The sequence below is a fragment of the Pleurodeles waltl genome, chromosome 3_1 (genome assembly GCF_031143425.1).
Source record: "Pleurodeles waltl isolate 20211129_DDA chromosome 3_1, aPleWal1.hap1.20221129, whole genome shotgun sequence".
In the NCBI taxonomy this organism is placed as follows: domain Eukaryota; kingdom Metazoa; phylum Chordata; class Amphibia; order Caudata; family Salamandridae; genus Pleurodeles; species Pleurodeles waltl.
In genome coordinates this window covers 1,788,502,086-1,788,520,530 of record NC_090440.1, presented here as the reverse complement: position 1 = coordinate 1,788,520,530, position 18,445 = coordinate 1,788,502,086, and the positions used below count along the sequence as shown (strand labels likewise).

The window sequence follows — 18,445 nt, the reverse complement described above, 5'->3', positions numbered from 1 at the left end:
TGTAGCTCAGGGGACACCAAGCAACTATGCATCCTCAGAGGAGATGGAAAGCTGTACAGTCCCAGCTGCTCAACAAACTCCTGTGGTGTGTTCCAATAGGGATCCTAGATGAGGCCTCCAACAAAGACTTTTCCAGATCACTAAGTAAAAGAGCCGTCAATGCATCCACAGAATGACATAGGAGGGGATACGTGGCCACAATCAGTCAACCAATTTCAGTTAGGTGGTTTAGTTAAGAGTTCCCAACCAGCGTGTCAGACAGCCATCATGTTCCTCGTGAATCACACAAGAGATTAGGCCAACAGTGGAGGTATTCTTTTCAGACAAAAGGCTACTTTTTAAATAGATTGTTACTATTCAACTGATCATAGTTCATGTGATGATACACTCGGCAAAGGAGATACATGGTCTTTCAATACATCTGTCTGAGCATGCAGGAGTTAAACAAGTCCTGGGGTGTACATTAGCAATACAAGCCCCAGGCTTATCTATGGACAGGAATTTATAGTTGGAGGCAGATATAACAGATCATCTCAAGAACGAAGCAGTGGATCTAATGGGCTGCCTAATACAATTAGGCACTAGCTAATAATTGCTAAGAAACTTAGAGAAGCTTTCCAGGTTCAAATGAGCTAATATAACACAATAACCCAAGTGGGTCATCTTTGTTTGGGGGTTGTTCTAGCTTGCAACAGCACATCTTTGGGTAACAGAACAAAAAAGAAAGAGAAAGGCAGAAAAGGGGAAAAGGGTGAAGAGAAAGAAAAACAAAACCTCCAAGAGTGAGTTAAAGACACAGAAAGTGTACGGAAGTGGAAGAATGAGACATGATGTGAAATCAAGACTAGGCACCTCTGATATTTGGCAGCCCCAGCATTCAGCAGCACTGGAGAACAGCTTAATTTTTGTTTCTTATATAAATTAAGCATACTTAAATCTACACCCATATACTGTTGCCTGATAATGCCTTATTAGAGGAACCATGAGAAAGTAGACTTTGGCAAGCTACCAGTAAATACGCACTAGGGCTCTAACATTATGGGGGTCGTTTTGATTTAAGCCCCACGGCCAGGTTGCCGCCAGTGCAGCTGCCTTCCTGCGGGCCGATTAGGAGTTTCCTGCTGGGTCAGCGCGAGGGAACGTTGTTTACGCCCGTTGGCCCAGTGGGAAACAGCCCACAACATTGACACTGGCTCATAATTGAGCCAGCGACAATGCTGTGCTGTGTCGGGGGCACCAGCACCCGACATGCTTTTCACTGTCTGCAAACCAGACACTGAAAAGTGCAACGGGGTGGGCCATGGGAGCCCTGCACTGCCCAAGCCAAGTGCATGGGCAGTGCAGGGGAACCCATGGGCCCCCTGCACCCAATCTCCGCCAGCCTTTATATGGCAGTGCTACCGGTATGTAAAAGCTAGTGAAGAGGGGGGTTGTAAGCCCCAGGGCAGCGCTGCTCGCAGTGCTGCCCTGGAGGATTAGACCACCAGCACCACCAGTCTCTCCTATGAAAGGAAACTGGCGGTGCTGGCGGTCCGACCGTGGCCCAACCGCCACGGTCATAATATGTGTGTCTCAGGACCGCTAGGGTTGTAATGACCCCCTATATCTTTATCTGAGATTTCTCCCCTATAGTTCAGCATCCTCTCTTTCCATGCTACCCATAAGCTCTAGCAAACATTTCTACCTAACAAAAATTCCTAGAAATCTGTGCCCCCACCATTCATCATTTATTTACATTATTAATGGTGCAGCCATCTGAACTTTTCAGCATTTGGTCTCTGTTACAGACATATCCACTTCAATGTCCTCTATATTCTACAGTAGTGGTTCTTAACCTTTTATCTTCTGTGGATCTCCCCCACTTAATCACTACTGGTACCCGAGGACCCCCTACTGAAATATTAGTATCCAGACACCCCTGCTGAGTCATTACTGAAGACGTGCATCCATACATAAGCACATTTCGGATTATTTGAACCGCAAAATAATACACAAAAATACAGAAACAGACATTCATCAAACAAATACACAAGTGATGAAATATTTAATTTAATTCACAAAACAACTATAGAACATTTCAAATTTTTATTTTAGTGGAATGGTTCGAATTGAGGCCACTAATCATTCATGCCAAATTCTGTTTGATGCACTTGCACTGCTCCCAAGAATCAATCTGAGCATACTAACTTAATTTTAGCCTCCAAGTTTACATTTTGATTCTTTGTTCATTTGTTAATTTATTTAATTTTCTAAGCAGACGTGAACTCTCTGAATAGGCTTCAGGGGTCCCTGATGCTCAGGTTATGAGCCACTATACTACTGCATTTCCTGTCAGAAGTTACATGCATTAAAGGTCTATTGTGTGCTTTGCTAAAGCTGGTCAAACACGTTGTTGGGCAATATCTGCAATGCAAAACAGTTCTGATAAAGTAAGGAACAATTCAAGCAGATGGAACAGATGTGAAAAATATACCACGATAAGGCTTTCATTCACTCTTCTGCTAGGAAGTGTCAGCCATTAAGTGAACTTATCTCCACCCAAAGCTTGGTTTGGCACATGAGGTGCTCTCTACCAGACAATCCTGTCATGGAGGCTATTTCTTTCCATAACTTGACAGTATTAGGAGAGAGGCCCGTATTTTAGGGATGCATTGAAAAGCAGAACTGAGATGACAATTGCATAATGTTCGAAGACTGCCAACTTGCTGTAGCTTGGATTTACGGCAGTTTGAGTTTCATGAAGACATAACTCTTACCTGATAATGTAAAGCTGACTAACTTTCGACTGTGTTGATTGGCAGAAGCACTTTCATCCATACCTTCAGCCCCCATCTGATAAAATTGAAAAGTAAAGACACATTAAGGCATGGTTGAGACGCTTTGCTTTGTCCTTTTAAGGCACAAAACTCGGATCCTCTTGCAGGTAAATTCTTGCTATGTACAATTTCTATATTTCTTGTAATAGAGGCAGATGGTAAGGATGTGCCTATAGTTATGATGGGATACTTCTTCAACCTGGGTTTGCAAAATGTCACTGTCTTTCCTTCAAATCATGACCTCCATCTAGCAGACTAATTAAGAGGGGTTCACAAATGTTGGAAACAGAAACTGTGTGCATTTAATCATACTTATGTTTGCATACATGATTAAGAATAAAAATCTATTATTTACATATGGGACATAAAGTTTCATGTATCTCTGCTGACGCCTCAGAACCCAACATGAAGTTAGACACATAATCCAGTGAAAAACAGGACCATACTAATCATTAGGGAGCTTACATGGCTTGAATTTGGTAGTCCACGTGCAATGTACACATCAATAAGAACAGCAGCTACTGGAAAGTGTAAATCCTGTCAAATGAGGCAGTTTCATTTCAACAATTCGTAACTGAGTTCCATAGGTGGTCACATGCAGAAATATATTGCTGGTCATCTCAGCCTGTAGCCCCCCAGATTCACGAGGTGACACAATAATTCTCAGGTTTAGCTGGGGATTTCCGTAGTGATACTTAGAGTCGAGTTGGACGTTTATATGCCCAACAGTAATGCGATAGTACTCCCCAGAATTCAGTGAGCATCTGTCTTATGTTCTCTGTTAAAGACGTACCTGTTATTCACACCAGCACAAATTCTATGAGGTTTCAACATATTACCTCAGAGAGCAGTTCTGCTGCCCTGGGTTAGCTGCAGTTTGATTCTTGTGCATTGTTGGCTTTAAGCTGTGAAGACACATTCATAACGAATGTTACCAATAAACAGTTTAGAAGCATCTGCACGCCTACAGACTGGCTTTCCTCAAACATCTGTGAGCTGCACTAGCCTTACATTGGACAGATTCGTGAGATTTGTCAGTTCACTATCCCACAGGTCAGGCATGAATTCTTAATTGTCTTCTTAAATCTCATCGGCCTTTGAAGCAAAAGGCAGTCTACTGAAATGCACACAGGTGATTCCTATGGGCCTTCTAGGGCTCCATCTAACACATGCAGTCTAGAAAGCTCCCTTTCATTATCTGAATCATAGCAGCAGCCATTCAAGTTGGTACAAGCTTTATGGAAAATTCTAGAAAATGCTCTCCAGCACTTACTAGCTAAGAGTCACATGGGCTTAAACATCCAATCCTGCTCAGTCCCACAACTGTATTTCAGTAGGCGATTGCTGGTTAGAAATTCAGACCCAATCTTTATGTGAGTTAATGGGAGACACATTTGACTGCTACAATGATATACTTTCCCAATCCAGGAAGCATCCTATGGAACAGAGTTCTGACACAGCTGGGATCTGGATTGGATGGTTAATTCCCTACTGCAGTGCTTCCCTAACTTCATTAGAATCACAAACCACTTTTTAGAACGACAAACTTTCACGACCCATGTAGCTTTAATGGACATGAGGCGGGCAATTGTTTAATGTAACTAAAGCACTGTGTGGCAGCGCACTGTCATTTACAGACAGCACATTTTCCGTTGAAATGGGCTCTTAAATCGCACAGACATATCGTTTTATTGATTAAACTATATTGCACACAAATGATGTGTGGAAATTAGGTTTCAGTGAATATATATCATTTGTGCATCACCAAATATTGTGTCCTGATATTATTTAATCCTCTTAAAATATTTGTGCTTCCGTCATGCTTCAGAATTAAAAACAAATGTGCTTCAATTTCGCTTTCTTAACAGTTCATTTATAGGTATTTACATGCTGGTGTGTGTTACAAAAATGGCATTCTAAGGCCTTTCCTTTCACACCCTTTCACTTTTCTTTCTCAGACAGCAAACTAAGAGAAGTTTGTAAACACTAATCCAATGTTTAAAAAATAAGCAGCAATTTATCAGAAGACATATCCTGACATTTGACCTCTGTATTTGAACTCTGAAGCACAGAAACTATGGCAAGATAAATACAGAATTTAAAGGCTACTTTGTTAATTGGTTGGACTTTCACAACCCACCAAATATGGGTTTGCACCCACCAGTGGGTCGCAACCTACAATTTGGGAAACACTGCCCTACTGTATAGTACACCAAGATTTCACTGAAACAGGGGATTTAATGAATGTACTTTGAGCCTCCATATTTGTCCTCTGACTGTATGAGCTCTCCTTGTTGTTTATTGATGTTTGCGGAACTGTGCTGGTTATAAGGAAACAAATTCCTTTTCTCAAAAAGACACTACCATAGATCTTTACATTCTCAGTTATACCAGCCTTCTGATAACTGCAGATTATGTGTTTAAGTATGTCAGAGTATTAATAATGAAATAAAAAATCACCATTCCTACCATCACAGAAGGGTTCTTTACAGTAATACTTGGCGTAGTGGCTCGGAGGGCTCCGCTAACACCATGGTAGTACTTGAAGCAGATCTTAATTTCAGCTGAAAAAAAAAAGAAATTATTGATCATTTTGAATTCATTCAACATTAAATGTATATCAAACATTCACAATTTATAACTGCTTCCTGAGACAATTAAGAGCTACAATCTAGTGTTGTTTCCTTTGCAACAGTCAGAGATAGTTTAGCTGAGCCTGCATTTTTACCTGTGGGAAAACACCGACTGGCGGCTGCCGAGTGTTGATGGCTGTGGCGGGGGCATAAACCGCAGCCCAAATTGCGCTAATTAAGCAAACAAGCATTGCATGCCTGACTTCTCCCTGAGGATTTAGGGGACTTTTCTGACCAAAATCTATTTTGGATAAATGGCCAAAATGCTGTACATTACAACATATATTTGAAATTAATTGGCTAAAAGGCTTCACGTTTTACAATCAATTTTGAAAAGACAACCTCAAATTAATCCCAGTACCTTCTAGGTGGATCCAACAAACCCAACCGTCCACTTGAGTGCTAGGAGTTTCACACCAAGACAATTCTGACAAAGCGGTAACAAACCGTGCATTTTCAACACATTTTCTGTTTAAATTGGTTACAACGCAACACAGGCTGCTGTGCATTCTGGGTAGGCAATCTAACATTGCTTACATAATTTTGGAGAAAATAATTGTGCCCTTTCTAATATTATTCTCTGATTCACATAATAACTGAGAATCTATTTGGCGGGGGCAGGCGCTGAAAGATGAACAGACACCAAATTCTGCTGTCTTAGGGTGTAGTAAGTGGCACCCTCCAAGGCAGGCAAATCCCAGGCTCAGAAAGTGGAGCTACCGTTCATTTTACAGATACCCTACAGATTCAGACAGAAGATATATACATCCCTTATGGTACATCAGTCTACCAGGTTCACATCTCACACAGGAGTAGAGATGATAACATCATAAGTAGTAATATCAATATAGATGAATAAATGCTTTCATGTGAATCATCAAATGTCAAAGTAGAAAGAGCACCAGCAATAAGTGTAAATAAATCACCATGCATTGTCCTTAAAATATCAACTTTACATGGAAATGCATTAATTTTGCCCTGAAATATCGCTTTGTTATGTTTAAATACACACACTTTTCCCTCAAATATTATTATATCGTACACTATACACACACACACACACACAAACACGTTTCAATAAAAAAGGTAAAGTGTTTTTTTATTTTTTTATTTTTTTAATGAGTTCCCTGGTCTCACCTAGGGGACTCACAGCATTATTTTTTCATTGGGAGGCCCCTTGTCAGATCCACGCATGCATGGCACAGCTATTCTGTGCCACACACCCACCAACATCCTTCCCTGTTCCCATTGACTGTGGGCAGGAGCAGAAACAAAGGGCACTTCCCTCATGTAGTCAGCGCAGGCGTCATAGTAGAGTTCAGGCACTTATACCCCCTTCAGACACGGACTCAGGGGTAGAGAGTATCACCCAGCTGATGTCCTTCTTAGTCCCAGGTGATGGGGGCCCCCGGGAATAGACACTGAAACTCTGTAGTTTACATTGTTCTATTGTCTCGTACTCATGTGATCCATGGCTGCACTCAAGGAACAGTGGATGAACACCAAGCCAACTCTGAGTGATGAGGTAATTTATGTAGACACACTGCTCTTCCTCAGTACCTCCTCTCTCCCAAGTGTTAATCCAGTACTGCTGTCCAGCTAAATAGTAAGGTGGCAAAGAATATGAGTTATTGCAAAGGGTCCATTCCTCCTATATCTGTCCCAATCATGGCAAAGTCCCACTTGGAGGCACAGATCACTTTAAATCCCATACCAGGAAACACCCATATACCTAGCTGATGGCTGTGTCTCAGGTAGGGCCCTCCTCAAGTACTGAAGTTTATTTCTATCCTCTCCCACTCACCATGGTTTGTAGCCCAGTCAGTGGTAACCCATAGGGCATCACCCACTTACAGCCTGCATAGAAATCATAAAGTGTGGTTGCACCTCCTTTCCATCTGCACCAAGGAAAGACGTGTAATCTTCTACCACTGGGTCCATGGAAGGGAGCTCATCGTCCAGTTACTTCCCAGGTTTAAGGAGACACATTGTTGTCCATGCCTATGAGGTCCTTGTTCTTTCGGCAAAACTTTAATCTGATTTTAAGAATCTTCCAGAGCACTCACCTAGTCTCAGCTGATACTACCTACAGGGAGCAGGGTCAAGATTGATTTGCATACGGCTGGGTCCAAACTGAGGTGGCATTGTAGCAAAAGAACGATGGTTTGGGATGCTCCCCGAGCGATTGCTAGTGGTTAAACACAATGCAAGCATTCCTCCCATCACGTTTGAGGTAATGTCAAGTGTCCTTGAGGCAAATGCCCCTGTGCTTTCCATGCCATTCAAATACTGTGAAACAAACGCATCTCCACTCCAAGCTTTCGCACATTCCCCTCCAGAGCCAAAAGGCTTTCAAACAGAAGCCTGGACAATTTCCATATTATTTTTTCAAAGTTTTCATCTTGCTCTTGTGGCTACACAAATGCTTACAGAGCAACGGTTTGAGAGGTTCTCTTATCAGAAAATGCTGAAATAAACTGTGGACTTAATTTACGTGAGCCTAAGTAGGATTAAAGTTGTTTCTTATCATATAGATGAGGTTCCATCTCGATAACTTTCATCAGACCCTGTATCGGGGCAGCACCTCAATAAGAAGAAAGGTGTTGAATAAAAGCAACAGCTCCTGCCAAAAATCATCTGTTATCCATGAGTTCATTATCCCACTTTCCTCCAGGATTCTCCAAGAACTAGTCCAACTCTTCCAGAATCAGTTTAAGCAAATACAAGAAACTTAGAATAAAGGAACATGTTAACCCTCCCAAAGGGAGGGTAGCTTCCTTTTGACCACTTAGGCACCAACAAATCTAAAGCCACAAAATACTACAATGTAGCGTATGTCACCTGCAGCCAGGGCACCAGCTTGCCACATGCTGCAGAGTTGAACCAGTTGCAAGAAGAAGTGGAGACACATAAAATGTAACTGGACAATAGTAACAAAAAGTTTTCGACTGGTCCTTACAATGAGGTTGACGACGTTTTACATATCTGGTGCGAAACGACGTTAGCTGGTGTGTAAATGTATTTTCAATGTTCAGGTTGCAACGTTTGCAATATTGCATCAAGTTAATAAAAGGCGAAGTAGAAAATGTGGATAGTTCCATTTAAGCTGAGTGGAAGGTTACTTTCTTTGGCAATTTAGGTCAGAACTATATTATTTAGGTTCCGGGCTGTTCCAGTTGGCTTATGTTTTTGATTTTCACTAAATGGGAATATTTGGGTCTGAGTGGTGTGGCCCAGTTCATTGCTGCAGACATTCACCCTCGGCCTAACATAAATGCGTAGGCAGTGCTTTAAATGGGCCGGTACTCTCCGGTACTGAGTAACGGCACTTTTTTATTTTGAGAGGGAGAGTACCGGCTTATCTCAAGAAAAACGTAATACTTTTAATTGGAGAGTACCGGCACTTCTCAGAAACAAGCAGGTACTCTACTACAGAGTACCTGCACTTCTATTTTTCCATTTAAAGCACTGTGCGTAGGTTTCCACCGCAGCCCACACAACATATTATCTTCACTTGGTTTAAAAGCTGGTTGTGAACACGTGGTGATACAGCCTAAGTCAACAACTCTTTTGTACCTGCAAATGGCACATTATCATTTCGTAGAACGCCTTTCTTCTTCACTTGGCTCTGCTGTACAGGGAAGTGCGCATCGTGTTTAAAGACGCACCCTATCTTTTGTTGACATGTTTGCCCGTAGCGAGGAAAGGTCACCCATGCGTTCTAGCAGAGGCATGTACTTAATTAAGGTGTTTAAAGGCTGTGGCTCGTGCTTCTCGGACATGGAATCTGGGCATTTCACACGGGGTGTAGGGTTTACGGAGGGTGAAGAACTGAAGCATGGTAATGTAAAAACCTATTCTTGGAGCCTCGTTTAAAATGAATACGGAACAGAAGCATAAGAACAACGTGAGCGCTGTGCACAGATTACGAGAAGTGATTCCTATACAACTGTCAATATGCTTGGGCTGCTGAAAAGGAACAAAGCCCATGAGTAGGGATGCTCGTGGGCAGGAGTTTAGGAATACAAGACAATTTTGCTCACGGCCTTCATTGCAACAGCGGCAGAAAATATTCACAGCCCCATTCCGAGTGTCGTGCTAAATCCATAATCGTGTATAAATGGTGTGTGAGCTCAGATTTACAGTTACGAATCAGCTGCAACTTCCACTCAGGCAAAGGATTATGGCCCGGCAAAACGCATTTCCCATTCTCATCTTGGACTCTCTGAATCAGGTGAAAATCTCATCCTGTGAAATACTGTTACTGCGCGCAACCGGTGTTACCACTGCGCGGATGTTGGACTGATTTCATTGGACAACTCAGGATAAAGGCACAATCGTTTAAATATTTTCTTAGGAACGCTAAGAACGTTTCAAAAAGAATAGTTTGATCTTCCAACATAAAGAAATGTACTAATAAACTTTCATTTTGCAAAATATTATTTAAACAGCCTCAACTTTATAGAAACGCCTATTTGAAGGCTGCTCTACAGGGGAAGCCCATTAAAGATGGCGCTAAAAGTCACAAAATGAACTCACGCTACAAAAATCTGAAAGTCGCATTGCTGTCATTTAAAACAGATAGCAGAATGGCCATTTATGCAAGATTTTGCGTACATGAGTTCATGCTTAATTTAATCTGGAACAGTGGGTCGAAGGACAATATAGCAGGTGAGGCCTGTTATGGCGAGAGAGAGCCGCCCTGAACAGTAACTGCAGAGTTACATTTACCAATTGTTTGTTTCCAAAATTACAGACACAGGGGGTCATTCTGACTTCGGCGGGCGGCGGAGGCCACCCGCCGAAGTTCCCCCGACAGAATACCGCTGCGCGGTCAAAAGACCGCCGCGGTAATTCTGAGTTTCCCGCTGGGCCGGCAGGCGACCGCCAGAAGGCCGCCCGCCGGCCCAGCGGGAAACCCCCTTCCACGAGGATGCCGGCTCCGAATGGAGCCGGCGGAGTGGAAAGGGTGCGACGGGTGCAGTTGCACCCGTCGCGATTTTCAGTGTCTGCTATGCAGACACTGAAAATCTTTGTGGGGCCCTGTTAGGGGGCCCCACGACACCCGTTACCGCCATCCTGTTCCTGGCGGTAAAAACCGGCAGGAACAGGATGGCGGTAAGGGGGTCGGAATCCCCATGGCGGCGCTGCAAGCAGCGCCGCCGTGGAGGATTCCCTGGGGCAGCGGGAAACCGGCGGGACACCGCCGGTTTCCCGTATCTGACCGCGGCTGTACCGCCGCGGTCAGAATGCCCACGGAAGCACCGCCAGCCTGTTGGCGGTGCTTCCTCCAACCCCGGCCCTGACCCCCACAGTTTCTTGGGAAAATGAGTTTCTTGTCAACTAATTGAGATTCTTGAAGTTCAGCTGATTCCAATCTGTGTTTTTTGCATTTGTTTTTCCTTGGCGGGTATTGCCCTTGTTTCCCTCCTCCCCCTCACCCCAAAGCATCACTATGACTATTGCCCCTCCCCTTTCATCTGCGAGTCACTTGTTTGCTTATCCTCACAGAACCCCGTACCAGTGTAGGTACTCCATGAGCCTTCAAGTTTTACTGGCACATCGAGAAAATTTAGCTGGTGAGCAAGGAAGCCCTGTTCATCATATGCGAGTTCACTCCCCAAGGAATTTCCTCAATGGAGTGCAACAGTAAAAATAATCAGAGCGAATTTTAACTTCATACGGAAATTATGTTTTTCGTAGCTCACTGCTCAGTGTTTACATTTCCCAAATTGTTTGGTACGAAAGCTGATATGCTTATTTACTTGCAAATGTTTATTCCTTGGGAATTCAGTGACATTTATGGATTTCCGGAGCTTTTAGACAATGGCTAAAGCAGTTTAGCTGGTGCGAGATGATGGTTACCGCCCGGCCAATTCTTTGTGAAACATTCAAATGATCTACATAAGTGGCTTCTCCGACTACTAAGGCACTAGGAACGGATCCCGGCGTTTAAACACAAAACAAACCTTGCATTAGACTGAAAGTCAAATAAACACACCCCACACAAAGTACCTTTAAAACCAGGATTTTGAATCTTCAGCACTTGCTAGTACAGGGTTGTCCCAAACTTTCCTGGAAGATCATTACCTTCTAAAACCCCATGTCCGTGTCTGTAACTGCTTCTCACAAACATGCCTAGACCACACGGAACCTGTCCATGGTCAGAGGAGCGCTGTGCACACACCCGATACTCAGCCAGCCTGCTGCTGGACACCATGCCCGGTGCATAAACTAGTGTCCTGGCAGTATAGACTGTGCTGATCGTTGTCAAACCAAAGGGTGTTCTGCTGTCAATTAGAAGCATTAGCTGGGCTGGACAGTGGTGGCTCTTAGGAATTTTGCATTGCACAACAATGATAAACTTGGTTTTCTAATTCACACGTTTACATGAGGTCATGATTCAGAGGAAAGAGGAATGGTCAGGCCTATAAATTACCCTTCCTCAGATAGTGAATTGCCCAGAGGACATTAAAGGAGGTTTCCAACCCATGAAGAAGTATGGATCTTTCCTGTGATGCCCGTTGCTGTTTGAATAGTGAAGAAGGAGGCAATCATGAGAGGTAATACATTTGTTCCCTATTTTTTGTGGCTTTCATCGCCCACTATCTTTCTTCCCAACCTTTGCTTCATGCAGCCAGATTCCATTTGGATTCTTCTTCTGGATTCTTTGGCTTAGCTCTTCCTGATGTCAGGAGACTTTTGGTTCCTGGCTTATCTCATATAACATAAATGCCCATCTTCAATCAAGCATTATCAGCTTGCATTTCGAGGTATTTTAAGCATAGGTTTTTCTCCTACCTAGGATTCTCTTAAGAAGAAACTTAACACTTTTTATGTATGTTATACTGTGCAGGATCACACTATTGCAAGTGTGAGGAATTGCCCTTTCATCTGGCAAACAAAAAAGAAACTGAACAGACTTTCGCCCTTGAAGTCCTTGACACTGTTAATACCAACCTACAATCTAGCCACATCACACTATCATGCCTCTTTCCCGCAAAGTTATTTCTCCTAACCCAACCTCTGTCCCTCACTACTTAGCCCCGCGTCTTACTTCCCACACCCTCAGAACCCTTCTGCAACTCGAATACTTGTCTTGCTCTCCACCTTGCTCCCCCCCCCCACCTCACTACCAGGTAACTATTTTTTCTGTAAACCCTTTGTCACCCTGCCATACTCTCCTTCCACCCATACCTCTTGCCCCCCTAATAGTAGCTCCTCCCTTATCTTCACCTCGTGTTTCCCAGCCTGCTTCATTCATCACTGTTATAACCTCCTTTTTGGTACTTAAGCCTATATAAACTAAAGCTATTTGTTGGATTATTTACTTCTCTACCCACTTTGATCATCGTCTGTGGATGTATTAGGATTGGAGTACTTTACAGGTATTATGTCATTTCTTGTAGGTACTACAATTTCTTACTGTCCTGAAGACCCCACATGACTTATTTTAAGAGGTTAAAACGTTGCCTTCCTAGGCTCCATGAATATCAATGAGTGCGGGACTCTACAAACTCAAAGGTCTAAATTGTTGGGTTTCTAAAAAGCATCTTGTCCCATGGGTGGACCTTTGTGTATATATTGTAAATAAATATTGTCAATGTAGTATATGTTTGGCTGACATATTTGCACTTTCACTGCACTGTCACTTTGAGTACCTACATTGTTTTGATTTTGTATAATTGTGTGTGGCTGCCATTATTACAGAACACTGGCCACTTGTCCAATTGTGTTGAATATTTTTTGCCTTTTGGATCATGTGTTGTGTCATGATGGTTTAATGCATCATGTCTTTTTGCTAACAGGGGCTTGCACATACAACCTTCTCTAGGACATCAGGAAATGTAGAGATGATCACAGCTTGTTGTGCACACTAGAAAGTCCTTGAAAAAAGGAGAAAAAAAGATCACCAATCTTAAATTGGAACAATTGGTTTAAAAAATGAAAAATCCCAAACGTTTTTTGGCAAGCTGGTAATTATAGCGAGTAATACGATAAGCACTCACATTAAGACTGACTAGTGGATTTCACATTTTAAGTGAATATCTTGTCTTACATCCAGTACTAATGCCTACTCAAATGTTTACAACAATATAGTTGCAGGACATAAGTTACATTTCAATTACCATGAGGTTCTCGTAGTTCTCCAACATGACCCTTCTGGAAAAGCTCCAGGGCATGATGTGGAACAAAAGATCAATTTAAGTGTAATACATATCTGGGCGCCACCCGTTAGTAATATTTTCAACAATGCATGCAACTCTCAACTACCTGACTCCTGGTCATTATCCGCAATTGTTCCTGTTTTTAAAAAAGGGAGTAGAACCGAATTGACAACTGAACTGAGATGTTACATATCGATTTCACTTATTGATTCCATGCTCAAAAAAATGATCGGCCGAGTTGAGTAGAATCTGAGAGTGGGCAAATAAGAACAACATTCTAAGTCCTTGCCAGTATGGGTTCAGAGAACCAAAGGGTACTGTGAAGCGAAGCTTATATCTTCATTTGTTAATTGGTAAAGGCATTGCCTGCTGTACCCACTATTTATGGACTTATCCCCAATGCATTTAGCAGGTTACTAAACTCTGGCTTCTCTTATTAGAACAATACCTTGATGTAGTACAGGTTAATTGTATCTCACTCTTCCATCTCAAATTGAGTGCCAAGGTTAGATTTGGACCTGATGGGGCAAAAAACGTAAGCTTTTAAATTAGAGTTAGGTGTTAGCTAAGGATGTGTTCTTGCTCCTTTTTATTTATTTTATATATAAACTAAATTTGCACCTGATTAATAAACTCTTAGATGTGGATGTGGATGTGCCTTAGGTCAATTTAAATCAGAACCAGAGTTGTTATACGCCAATGATGTAGTTTATTGGGCCTGTACCCTGAAGGCTCTGAGGAATCTAGTGGTTGATTTTACAAATTTTACGTCAGATTTAGAACTCACCAAAGATGACCTGTGGCCCAAGTAAGTCAGGCGTGTGTACATTCGCCACCAATAATAATAGGTTTGAAAATGTAGCACCTTTTCCTCATTTGATGTTAGTTTTTAACTCTCACTCTACTTGTGGTAAAAATGTAATGCTCTGAAGTCGGAAACTCTGCCAAGTAATAAAGGATTTGTTCAAAATAACACCCTCTCTTGTTGGTAATCCTGTTACCCTGATGTTAAAAATTTACATGACCTAATGTGTTCCTGTTGCGAGATATGGAGCAGGATTCTGGGACTATGTTAACCTGCACACCTTACAGGTGGAAGCGCATCGTTTTGGCCATTGTCTCCTTTCTTTTCCTCCATGTAGTTCACATTACATTTGCCATGAAGAACTTGGGCGCATATATCTAGAGGACGTTATTAAGCTTGGTCCGGTTATGTTATGGTTATCTAGTTGGTTAAATTCTCACGCTTCTTTAGTGTCAATTGATTATTAGAGATTGTTTGTCTTCTGAAAATGTTTTAAAAAATTCCCAGTTGCTGTAAATTGAACAAACGTTACACTGTTTGGGCAGATGTTCTGTGTTTGATAGCCCATCTTCTAGTTGTACAGAAGACAGAATCTGAGTGAAGCAAAATTTCTTTGGAAAACTGACACCTTACGAGGGAGGTTCTGAATAATCCAAGCCATCAGTGAGACAGTGTGCAGTTGTACAATGGGAAAGGGTCCCGTTGTTTAGGTTCAGAACAGGTACCATTTGTAACCTTTTATGTTTTCTTCTAGGGCAATTCAGCAGTTCACATTTGGGAGCCTGACCCTGTGATGGCGCCTCAGGTCAGTCACTCCTGCACGTTATCTTTTTCTGTAAATATTATTAAGCTTAAAATATGTGTTTTTAATTACTTTGCTAAGCAACTATGGGGCTTATTTACAAGCCCCTTATTCTGCTGGTGCATCACTTTTCATATCGGAAAGAATGACACACCGGCAGCGCAAAGGGCTTGTAAATAAGGTCCTATATCTCTAATGATTGTAGCGCTGCGTTGTGTTTCATAGAAATGCTGAAGTTTGATATTGTTTGTTTTATAATTGGTTCTTCTTTTAAAATCCATTATTAATAGTTGAAACTCAATGCTATTTTATTAGTTTATATGTTTTAAATGACTGTACTTTGATGAGTATCTCTGATACTTGAAACGCTTTTGTGACATTAATCTGGGATGATCAGAAAAGCATAATGGGCAGACCCAGAGTGACGGTACTGCTAATTACCACAGGACCTATTGGCTTTTTTTATTGCCTTGTCCTTAACTAGATTCTACTATTGAAACTAGAAAACCTAGAAGAGAGCATTCTAAACTGGATCACCTACTATTTCCCAGGCAAACACACCATAGTCTCTCCATCTCTGTTCATGTCAACTTCTTTCACAGCATGTTGTGCCATTCCCCAGGCTCAATCATCTTTACACCTCTGCTCACGCCCTACCACAAGCCTCTACTGGGCCAAATTAGTTCCTTCAACTATGCTGACAATGAAACAGTCATCCTAATATACAAAACCCTAAGGAGCGAGGCTCGTCAGGATTTGACTACGTTCTCTGTGCCAGTGGTGAATATTCTGTATAACTGGCTCAAATGCTACAATTCAAAAATTAAGTTCCTCCTCCTGGACAATGGAGAAACTACCAATCTACAACCATCTGAAGAGAATGTTGAGGATATGACAGTAAGGAGTCCACCAAATGCAGTAATAACTAATGCATGTTGGGAAGCAGCATCCTTTTTATTCTCCTGATCAGCGGGTAGTATTATATTGCCATTTTGGGCTACTGCCAATCAGATCCAACCTAAGCACTGTATTCAGACACATTGGTGGAAACAAGTCAGTGCAACATCTCATCTTATATTATGTATACATACGTTAAAGTAACTTCATAATTAGGTGAAAATGTCAAGTAACGTTTTAAACAAAAAAAACTGAAAATTACCAGTTATAATTATTTCAACTAACTATAACTAGCTCTCCAGCCATGCACAGTGTTATGATAAATTATGTAATTTCAAATGTCATCGGTGATGGTATCAATTGTGTCATAGAACAAACCATTAGTGAGGTAATATCTGAGGCCACAAGCAATGCATGATAAGGGTACAAATTATAGTTAAGTGTTCGCATTAACTGACATTTTCATATAACTATAACATTACTTTAAACTTTGCTTTTTTCAGTGAATTTCTGAATTTTATATTGCAACACAAAGTAAGATATCATGACTAGACCCAACTATAATGTCACTTTAACCTTTGTTATTTCAGTGAATTTTTAGGGCTTTTTTTAACATCAAGTGATTTTTTTTTTACCATACGTAACTATGCCAAACCATAGCCATGCAGGGCCTTTGACTATGCACAGTGTGATGCTGGCTTCAGGCTCTGGGCCTAACTCACCAGGGGTGACCAAACCCCGCCACGAATGACCTTTGGATCTGCGCAGCATGAGGTTGGCAGCAGGGCTTGGCCTGCAACCAGGTCCTGCACCAACCCCCCACAGGTAGCCAACCATCCTGCGTGCAGTGCCTTTGACCATGCACAGAGGGCCACCTCTTCCTGCACACATACTTTTGTTTTGTGCGGCATGGTTTAGCTCAGGGCCAATTGCCTGTACGTGGTCAACCCACAACAGACACTCATACCCCACATTTTGTTTTAAATCGTTTTTTTTAATCCATTGGGACTCTGTGGGAGCCAGCACGGCCACTGCGCTCCCATGGGACTCTCCCAGTAGCACAGTGGTCCTGTTGGTTCCTGCGAGATCCCCACAGGGTCAGAACAAGCCAAAAATCTTTTTTTTTTAATTGGGCTTGGGAGGAGCCCCTTAATGTCTAGGGGGTCATGATACATCTACTCAGAGCCCTGAAGTGGCAGCTGCCACATTACTCCTCATGTTGCAGCTTCCAATCAGAGCGGAACCTCCTAAGGGACTCACAGGAGCTTCTCACTCCCATGGGAGTGAGATGGCCGACAGGAAAAAAGAGCCCCTCGGCCAGTCTGATTGTTCTTTTATTTAAAGTTGCTGTTGCTCACAAGAGATCATCCTGGTGCTAGCCTGGAAACCAACTTAACTCAAATTTGATGACACCCAGGAGAAAAAAAGAAATCACACTAGATTAAAGAGTGGCAGAGAGAACTCGGCAATAAATAGCAAGGTCTTAAGATTCTTTCTAAAGCTAGCTTCATTGTTAATAGATCGAATCGCACCTGGAAGTTGATTCCATTGTTTTGGCGCCTAGTGGGAGTCTTGCGCGCACACAACTTTAAATAACAGAGGAATCCCGGACTCAACTATCCAGATATATATACAGTTTTAACCTTCTCAGAAAACTACTGAAGAAATTTACACCAAATCACAAAAACTTTCTGGGTAAATATCTAGCTTTCTACCAAATTTGGTGTAATTCTGTTCAGCTGTTTGCTACGTAGCACTGTTTAAAAAACCCTATGGAAATTGTATGAGGTAATTGCATTTTGTAACCCACTTCTTTTTTGTGTCCCCCCTTGACAGATCACCCCAAAACATTTCAGGCCCTGGGATCAATCTTCTGCTGGCAGCCAACCCCTTAAACTTAGAAACTGAAATTTGGCAGAAGAGAATAGACTCTAGCCAGGCCTTGTACCCACTGCTCCACAGCCAGGGAGAGGATTGCTGCAGTGCCTGGTCTCTGAATATACCCTGTGCTTACCCTTACCTATGGAGCCAACCACTTCACTTTGCACGGCCTTTGGCTGTGCAGAGCAGATGGGCGGTCACAGGAGGACTGGCTGCAGGCCTTGGACAGTGGCTACCAAACTATGATAAAATCGAGAAATAAACAACATATTGGCTCTTAAATATGGAAAATGTCCCACAAAAGACAAATTAAAAAAACATCAACCTCCACACTTGTCTAGGAGAAAGTATGAATCTCTCACTCCAAGCCATTCTCTAGCGACCTAGCAGGGTACTTTGGAAATATCCCACACCACACCTAAATACATGTAAGATAACAGACA

The 18,445-nt window shown here is 42.2% G+C and overlaps 1 protein-coding gene across 5 annotated transcripts in view; it reads right to left on the bottom strand.

Annotated features, from left to right (window-relative positions):
- HECW2 (HECT, C2 and WW domain containing E3 ubiquitin protein ligase 2) overlaps window positions 1–18,445 on the bottom strand; it is a 1,462,881-nt gene that overhangs the window by 476,158 nt on the left and 968,278 nt on the right. For all 5 annotated transcript variants that reach the window (XM_069225854.1, XM_069225856.1, XM_069225859.1 and 2 more), the window contains 2 exons: window positions 5,286–5,380; window positions 2,757–2,832 (listed from right to left, as the gene is read on the bottom strand). In XM_069225854.1, coding sequence (XP_069081955.1) covers window positions 2,757–2,832; window positions 5,286–5,380 — 171 coding nt within the window. The remainder of the gene's footprint in view (window positions 1–2,756; window positions 2,833–5,285; window positions 5,381–18,445) is intronic.